The sequence below is a fragment of the Chenopodium album genome, chromosome 22 (genome assembly GCF_948465745.1).
Source record: "Chenopodium album chromosome 22, dcCheAlbu1.1, whole genome shotgun sequence".
Taxonomy (NCBI): domain Eukaryota; kingdom Viridiplantae; phylum Streptophyta; class Magnoliopsida; order Caryophyllales; family Amaranthaceae; genus Chenopodium; species Chenopodium album.
In genome coordinates, this window is record NC_137855.1 from 15132156 (window position 1) to 15142043 (window position 9888).

Genomic DNA, 9888 nt, shown 5'->3' on the forward strand with positions numbered 1-9888 from the left:
TTGAAAATCTGTGTATCAATAAGCAGCATTGTTTGCAGATATATACCTGTTGTCTTGTTTCTCACTGCCCTCTATAGTAGGACTTAGGAGGTCCATAGTTACTCCAGCTAAACTTTAGGTGATTAGTAATGATTTTCTTTTGCACTGTAGGTGATGGATTTGAATTTTGTGTGCTGCAGTAGGGTAATCCCCATTTGGCTATTTCTCATTTATTTGTGTGTTTGTATGTGAATGCTTTTAAAGTGAAAAAGATAAACAGGGCTGCAATTACCTCATTAAAACAGTGGAACTTGTATCCTTAGGGATAAATATTACGGTATGTAGTAGAACTGTAGAAGCAACAGTGTTACTACATGTAATAGACCAAGATTACTGCTAACTTACAAAAATAACAGGAAAATAGAGAGAAAAAGATTGGTTCTTTGATTGAAAGGTTTGAGCTTTTTGCAGACTAGCAACTTTAGTTTGCAAATCTACGAGGTAGCTTAAGGCTACTACTCTCCTAATAGTGACTTGAGGTCACAACTCTCCTAAGTGTTCTCTAAAAAATTTGCCTACCTTTTCTTTTCCCTCTCTCTTTATATAAACTAATTTCACAGACCATGACTACTTTTATTCCCCCTCCTTAGGTTTGTCTATTACAGAGTGGTGTTATGATGTGCATTGTTGATATCATTTTATCTACTTTCTCCATTTCTTTTTAGTTGCATCATTTTAATAATTGCGGACTCCTAGGCAATTTCTGGAGATAAAAGAAAGAAAAAAATAGAGCCATGTGATAGGAGAGAGATAGAGAGAGTTTATTAATTAAAAAGGAAAGTGATGTATCTAAATTGAAAGTTCCTATTTTAGAAAGTGATGCATTTACAGAAGGAACTATATATTTTCTAGCCTTTATCATATGATGTTTGAAGAAATACGATGGTTTTAATTGTTATGGTTGTTGAATTAGGAGTCTAAATTATTTATGTTGTCTTTATTCATTAGTATCAATATAAGTAATGGCCTTAAGTTTTTACTTGCAACATTTATGTTTTTTCATGTTTTCCAATTTTAACCGTTATCTTTAGTTATGCATTTTTAAATATTGTACTCTTTCCGTTTCATAATGTTAGTCCCATATGGTATTTTAGGCATTTCAAAAAGATTTACCCATATTGAATGTTTCCCTTTTTTAGTGTATATTTATTTCCTATTATGCCCTCATTGTCTTATTAAAATACCCATAATAGCACTTGATTCTAATTGGATTGTTTCCTAAATTTCCACGCTTAATTACTCTAGTCAATGATTTTCACCACATTATTTTGTTTTTTTTTTTTCTGATTCATTTAACTTCTCAAACATCCAGATTTTTCCCCTCTCTCTTCTTTCTTCAACCTCCCATCATTATCTATTGTACATGAAGAACCCTTGTTTTCTCTCTCTTCAACCTGAAGGCTAATTCTTCATGATTCTCCTTAAATTTTCGATTTTCTAGGTCAGTGTCACCAGATTTCACGAAGCCCCCAGTTAATTGTGTTAAACGTTCACCTTTTCTCTCCTCGATATTTTTCTCTCTCCTCAATACTTCAATAGGTTGTATATTTGGTACGAATTTGATTAATTTTTGGTAGTTCATCAATAAAATTGTGTTTTTTTACCACTTTAATAGTCTTTGTGTGTAAACCTTTGATTGTTCTGTATTGTAGAGGTATACGATGAGGAATGAGATTGAATTGAGATTAAGCTGTATTTGCCATTTGTTTGGTGCTTGCCAGCCATGACTTCTGATGTGCTGGGTGTATTTTCTCAAATTGAGATTGAATTGAGATCAATGTTTGATGCTCGTAATATTTGCTCAAAATGTCTTTATCTTTTTGTTCTTGTTTCGAATTTTTTTCTGAAGATTCAAACATCAGAAAAATTGAATATGACAAAAATAATTATGAGCTATTATAGTATTTTAATGTAAAGATTAAATTATAGTAGAGTACACATTAAGACAGATCTTACTCATACAACTATATTCTTCAATAAGTATGAATCACGGAATGTAATTGAAGTGAAGAATGTGAAAAGTGTTCAATATAGAAGTTTTCCAAGTAAAAAAAAAAGGGAGGTAATACTTATTAAGCTTTATGTCTGAAAACTTGAAAACTCTTGTAAAGAATGACCTTATTATAATGGAGTAGCCTTATTTTATTCCATGCTCCCTTAAGTATGTCACACTCCTTTTCCTAAATTATTTTTTACACATATAGTGGCAGTTAGTGAATTGGCATTTTATTTAAAATGTAAATGTGATAGGAGTTATGGACTATTTTGCACAGAAAAGGTGGATGTGATGAGAGAGTGCTTTTATTAAATTGAAAAGGATAGAGGTGTCCTACAAAGAACATGTAAATGTAATGCAAATAATATGCACGGGACTAGGATGTACAGTCTGGTGCAGCTCCATGATATAAGAATTGGTTTATGAGGTGCAGCTCCTTTATACTCTCTTTATTTTAATAATTATGAGGATTAAGCTATTAGCTTTGAACGTGACACATTTGCGTAATGATATTTCTAGTTGAAGTTATGCAAACTGATGTACAGGCGAGATTGTTTCCTATTTCAGTTTATGAAACTATTGAGTGTTATGAGATTACGCCGTATTCTATTTAACTTGTTTTGACTAAGATTACTTTAGTTCTGTTCAGTTCAGGAAGTTGAAAAAGTGATTTATTTATTTACCCCCCCCCCCCCCCCCCCAACCCCCCGGGACAATTTCACACACAACTAAGAAATTATATACATAATAAGCTTTAAGCAGACAATATAAGATCAGGTGATACAAATGTAGACAAAATAAATAGGGTCCAACATAGCCTAAACTCTGTGTTTGAGTTAGTGTAATGTGTAAAGTATGTGTTTTCTATTATCTTGCTGTGGAGAGTCTATATTACTGGACATAATTGACTGCTGTTTCAATAATTATGATATTACTTTTACTATGGTTGAATATTTAAGGGACTTTCTTATTCTATACTCATTAAATATGCTAGTAAGCATTGACTTTATCATTTAGTATTTACACATAAAAAAGTTTGATGTGAGTTTATTTCTCTTTGTTGGCAGTTAACAAGGGCATATTTTGCTTTTCTGGAGGTTTTGTTTAGCAGTCATATTGCTTTTGTACTGAATCTGGATACAAGCACTTTTATGCGCATTATGGGATCCCTTGAATCTGGTCTTAAAGGTTTAGATACTGGCATCTCAACACAGGTGCGTTACAGCTGCCTTGTCATCCTAGTAGCCAAACCATTTCTTAAAATTATATACAGCTTTGTTTTTTGTTCATGTTCGTGTGGCTCTAGATTATTTCACTCACTGTTTTTTTAATCCAGTGTGAACTGTTATATCCTTAAAAGAAAATCTTGTAAAGTGGAGTGAATGAATGTAAAGGATTGCTGTTTTCTTCACATATTATCATATTCTAGCTTGACGTTTATCAATGCTCTTCTCAGTGCGCATCAGCAATTGATAATTTGGCAGCTTTTTATTTCAACAACATTACTATGGGGGATGCACCTTCTTCACCAGCTGCAATCAGTCTTGCACGGCATATTGCAGAATGCCCCACATTGTTCCCGGAAGTAAGATTTTATATCCTCAAATCATCGTGAAGAGGGTTTTTTTTTTAATTTTTTATTATTTTTATAAATTTTTTTAAAGAAGTATACATATAGCTGATTATACACTATCTGTATGAGGTTGCAAGATGTGTGCAGTCTTGCACACTATTGAGTCAGTTCTATTAAAGTTGAAGAGAATGGTTGGGAGGGGCACATAATTTTATTTTGGATGGCTTAAATGTCCTATTGTGGTAATAATCTACTTTTGCTTCTGACAGATTTTGAAGACCTTATTTGAGCTTGTTTTATTTGAGGACTGTCCCAATCAATGGAGCTTGAGTAGGCCAATTCTGAGTCTGATTTTGATAAGCGAGCAGGTACTAGCTTTTTATGCTATACTTTACGCTTCTTTTGTTTGGCCAATACAGAGTATAAGTGGCTTTGTGTTTGTATCATTACATAAAAAACTATGCATGCCTGGGATAACACTGTATGAATTAGACTAATATCATGCTGTTGATAGTATATTGTATCTGGCTAAAAGTAGCTTTGTGATGCAAATTTTTTTTTATTTTTTATTTTTTTTATGAGTTTTCAATAAAGATGCAGTGATGCTTAATATGATGCCATTGTGCAGAAATCAAGACATTTGATATTTTCCCTGCTTTTTAGTAAACCTAACATTTTGTGAGGATGCTTATTAATTTTTATTTTATTTTTTCCAATATTTTAAGGTATGTGTAATATATCTATAAGATAAAAGGTACATATTATAAAGTTATAAGGTACATCACTAGTCTTTAAAAAAAAAAGATGAATTTTTTCTTAACAATAAATTTAAGGAATCATTGACAAGAATAATCCCAACTTTACCCCATTCGCCCAAAATAATCCCAACTTCCGATTATTTTTAATAATCCGAACTTTAAAATGAACTTGAAAATAAGAATAAGGAAAGAATAGGAATTAGAGGGGAATATACAAGAGAAGGGCGAACATTAAAGAATAGGTTATAGGAGATTACTTAGCGAAATATGATGTATGTCAAAAAGTCATGTCAATACTTTATTGTCAACATTAATAGAAATTCTAATGGAAGGTTACTCAATAGAACTAGGTGTCGAGGTGGTGGGAGAAGTTGAGAACCAAGTATATATGCTAAATAGAAAGAGTTGATACTAATGGTATTCTCATATCGCGCCACATTATGCTCATCCCTGCATATGCTTATGTATTAGACCTTCAAAGTTGTGAGACACACAGCCATTCTAATTATTAAGTGTTTGAGTTTATCTTTATGTATTGGATCTTCAGAGCTGTGAAGCAAGCAGCTATTGTTATTGTTAAGTATACTTTGGAGCATTGTTGAATGAAGGTAGGGATTTAGAGGTTAAATGCTCAAGGAAATATTCTACAGAACTGTGTTTTACTGTAATGTGATATATCAGTATCAGCATAAAGATGGAGGTTTTAGAAATTGGATGCTCATTTGTGAAAATTAGTATTCCTCCCTCCGCACTGCCCCTTTCTTTTTTAGTTTACTTCTTATTTGACTGGGCTGGAAATTTATTATCAACAAGTCTAGGTCAGGCAAACTTAAATTAAATTGTTGTAAAATTTTAAAGTTACTTTAGGAAAAAGTCTAGTCACCTGGTCTTTAGTAAATCATCGCTAGTTTGTCTTATACTTCGTATAATACTGTTAAACTATTATTCTGTTTTATATCTTTTCTATTTTCTTGGAAGCTCGGCCATTCACATTTTCTCTCTTGTCAAATGAAGTTCAATTCTAAACCCAGGATGGGGTTTAATGTAGGAAAAAGATCCAACATAGACATGAAGTAGATCATCTATCTCCTTCCTCACCAGGAAAGGGGAACAAATGGTTATTTAACTAACCTGTTATGCTAATTGACTTTGCAGATATTTACGGATCTGAAAACTCAAATACTAGCCTCACAGGTATATTTTCGATATCTTCTTTCTGCAATCCTTATTTTCTGTTTCAATTATTTGAGAATATAAAACCCAAGCAAGAGGCTTATGGTGTACTACTGCACTCAGCTTACAAGAAACAGTCTTAGTTTATGTCTCTAAAATTTTTGTTTGTTAATCTGTGGGAAATTCTCAACGGTAGCCTTCTGTCTTTGCGATTTTTCAATGGTAGCCTTTTTTTTTTTTTTTTTTGATTTAGTGGTAGCCATCTAGTATTAAAAAATTACATTCGTATCCTCTATTCCTCATTAAAGGTAAAACCGTTTATTGATTGTTAAATTTAACCACAGTCAAATAATTAACCCTAACCCTTCTTTCTTTTCTCATTTCTGCAAAATTAATCAATTCAACAACAAATTATGATGATATAAACGCAAGTACACAACACAACATCAACATTATATCCCCCTACCATTGCTCAACCTCAGCTCATCAATTTCATCGTTCATCAACATCAACATTTTCTTTTAAAGACCAACACAAATCAACCATAGCACCACCACCAATGCCCCTGCTTCTTTCCTTCACAACAACAACTGCATCTCTCTTCCATAAATTCACCTCTTGACTATCTCTCCTCTTTTCAACCATGTCTCTTGTTAATCTACAATCTCACGCCTTAGCTGATAACCCCATTAAAACCAAAACCCCCTAATCAAACGACCTTGTTTCCCCTAATTTGGCTATCAAAACTCTTAATAGTGATGAATTCATTAATTTCTGGGTTTGAAATCAGAGGAACGATTATGACGGATTTGGGGTTGGCTTCATTAATTTCTCTTTTGTTGGACTTAAGTCTTTAATGGTGGATTGGTGGCTAATGATGTTGGCGGATTTGGGGTACGGTGGATGACACGGTGGGAGTTGAGGTTTTAAGAGGGATTGGGAGGAGAGAGAGATAAGGAGAGGTGCAGGGGGCAGTGGTGCAACAGAGGAAGTCAGTGGTCTTGGTGGTTGTGGAGGAGAGAGAGTGTGGTTGAGGAGGAAAGAGAAAATGATGGAGCTGAGGTAGGGATTTTTTTCTTACAGGGGGTAGGTGTTAGAGATGGTGAGAAGATGAATGGTTTGAGAAAGGTAATAAACTGTGGTTATGATAATCATGGTTTATAAAACGTTAGATTTAACTGATTTTTAATGAAATTTAACCCTTATGGTCACGTTTGCTAACTTGTAAAAGTTCAAGGCAACCATTGATAATTGAAATAAAATTGGCTACCATTAGAAAAACGCAAAAACAGAGACTACCATTGAGAATTTCCCTTAATCTGTTTGTATGTCACGGGGTATTTAAATAAGTCATAGCTGCTTTAGTTTTCCCAAACTTTGCTCCCGTGAATACTTAAATCTTCATTTCAATGCATGAAGGTCTTTTTTAAATGCATAGTTTCTGGGTTTTTACTATTAGATTACATCACTTGCATTATAAGGTGACTTTTGAAGATTGTGGGTCATTATTTAATACCAAACTTCCTATACAAAGCATGTTAAATTCACTTAACTGATTTAACCTCTTGATACTTGCAGCCTGTGGAACAACAGCAGCGCCTTGTGCTATGTTTTGATAAATTAATGGCAGATGTATCCCGAAGTTTAGATTCAAAAAACAGGGACAAGTTTACCCAGAACTTGACTGTTTTCAGGCACGACTTCCGTATGAAGTAGCCCTACTATTTTTGACAGGAAGTTCTTCTCATAAATTATAATTTAAGCATATCATTTTGTCTTTCATATATGCTTCGATATGTTGGAGTACCTGGATGGGAGGTGCTGATTTCACCTCAAGATCAATGTGCAGGAGAATCATGTTTGCTTTGTATAGTCTTGTTAGCACAGTAAAAGTAGGATCGATTTGGACATTTAATTTAAGTATACTAACATAATAGGTTCTAGTTTACTACATAGTCGTATGCTTACAAACTGCTAGGATGAAGTTCTTTAATCATATGCCAGAATGCTACAGAGCAACAGGAAATCTTAGGTCAAGTTCATTTTTGTTTAGTAAAATGGAACGCGTTGGACGTCTGGATTGTACTAGTTGTCCGACAGGTCTGCATATTTGTTTTGTACATGAACTTCACAATTCTTTTGACTGTCGATAATGAAAAGATGAATCTGCTTGTATCCCTTCCTTTCTTTCATTTGTTCACAGGAGTTATTTAAGCTGAGCACATACATGATTTGGAAACTCGCTTCTCTCCGATTCTTTGTAGCTTACTTTTCTTTGTTACTGTTGAATGCTCAAACATTTAGTTGTAGAGTGAATTATGATGGGAGTGCTTGACTTTGACTGTATAATTTTATCTGATTTTTGTTTATAATCCAAATTGAATTAGTCATTTAATTTGGATTGAAATTAAATTTGATCTGAATAATAATCATTTACCCCTATATACAAAAATCAAAAGTACGAAATAAATAAACTAGGTAGAATCCTTGAAAATCAATTTCGATTCAATGTGAAAGTTTAAAGCCTCCACTGCTTAATTTTAGCATTGATGCTATTTGATTTGACTTTAAATCTTAGAACTAAATTTCAAACCTTAATTTATCCAAAGAAGGTTAGAAAAGAAACTTATGATTTTAATTATTTATGTGATTAAAATTAAGATTTAATTACATAATAATAGTTTTTACACATAAATTTGTAAGTAAATAATTGAAAAGTTGTCTTCATAATGTTTGACATGCTACCTAAAATAAAGATCACTATCACGTTGGAGACTATTTCTAGACATCAAATACATACTTGGTTTCTTTCTGATTAACCCCAATAGTTATGATCAATTTTTTTTCAGAAGGAAATATAATTAGGACAAGTGATGAGTGCATAAAAAGATTTGAACCAGTAAATATCAAATCATGAGTCACCAAACCTAAAACGACCCAATTAAATTCAATTTGAATAACCTAATCCATGTGTCACCTCTACAAACTTAGCAAAATGATACCTCTACAAGTGATGAGTGCACAAAAAATCCTCTACAAACTTAGCAAAATGATGCCTCTGCAATGTTCAATGTTATTTTGGAAAGGACCTCTATTTTGAGGAGGTGCCCATCAAAGGTTGTTTTTTTAGGATTTTTTATTTTTTATTTTTATTTTTATACACACATAAAAGACGATATATCAATTACCAATAAAGTTTACAGCAAACAGCCTCAAATCGTTAACAAAATTAGAGGCAGAGATACTAAGAACTATAAATGGCTTCAAAATATAAACAAAATCAGAGGACCAACAACTAAAACCACAAACAGTGCCCTTCCGAAAAGCAGTTAAAAACAAGTTAAAGCTATAGTTATAAGTAGAGTTTGTCTAGAGGTAATTAGGAATAATCATAAGGTCGGTTTTTTTTTTTTTTAAATGTTTAAAGATCGTATTATTCTTGACAATTCTAATAATAAGGCAAATATGAGGTGTGGTTGTAAGACTTTTGTTCAAACTTCAAACTAGTGACTGAAGAACAATTTATTCACCCTCACTACTTTAAAATATAATGGTATTGAGATAACTGATCCAATTTAACTAATGAGGAAGAAGTTGGGAGTTATATATGCTGGTTTAAGTTTTGTTGCAAGGGATGCATATAATGCAGTTAGTAAAGTGAAGAAGAAGAAGCACCTTAGCTTAATGGTTGTGATTTGTGATACAAGAGAACTATTTAAGGATGTTTTAACAAAGGAAATTACTAGAACTTGATTTTTATTTTTATTTTAAAAGTTGATGATAAAGGGCATATAATTTGTTTCCTCTTTTGGAAAGATGGAACAACAAAGAGATTATAAATTGTCAGGAGACTTATTAGTGCATGATACGTTATGTTAACGTATCGTACGTATGACTTAATCTGTGGGTCTTTTGTTAACATAAATCACCACACTATGAAATAAGAAGACATCCCAATACTTTCTTGAATTTTATAGGAGGCATACATCCTATCACTATATAATAATCGATCCATTTATGAGGCTTTTTGTTGCTGTGAATCACCACACTATGAATTAAATGTTTGGAATGAGTTTTCTTTTGGATGAGATGTCGTCTCTTTTATTGATGTTTCTTTTTGTTAACACTATTTTAATTTGGACATTCACTTAATGCGCACGTTTTGTTTAATTTATTCTGTGTTGGGGGGCGGGGGGCGGTGGTGCACATTATAATGATCCTAGGTCTATATTATTAGAATTGAGTAGGATGTAAGATGAGAGAAATAATAAAATGTGTAGAAGTGAGAACCATAGAAATTAAAAAAAAAACATATAGTAGTGGAGAATGAGAGTCGAGGATGAGATTTA

General features: G+C 32.7%; 1 protein-coding gene across 3 annotated transcripts in view; it reads left to right on the forward strand.

Moving 5' to 3' along the window:
• LOC145603520 (uncharacterized) overlaps positions 1 to 7718 on the forward strand; it is a 33224-nt gene extending 25506 nt beyond the window's left edge. For all 3 annotated transcript variants that reach the window (XM_081659438.1, XM_081659440.1, XM_081659439.1), the window contains exons 25-29: positions 3103 to 3249; positions 3492 to 3620; positions 3878 to 3976; positions 5522 to 5560; positions 7118 to 7718. In XM_081659438.1, the coding sequence (XP_081515564.1) occupies positions 3103 to 3249; positions 3492 to 3620; positions 3878 to 3976; positions 5522 to 5560; positions 7118 to 7255 (552 nt within the window). In that variant the 3' untranslated portion in view covers positions 7256 to 7718. The remainder of the gene's footprint in view (positions 1 to 3102; positions 3250 to 3491; positions 3621 to 3877; positions 3977 to 5521; positions 5561 to 7117) is intronic.
• The last annotated feature ends 2170 nt before the right edge of the window (positions 7719 to 9888 follow it).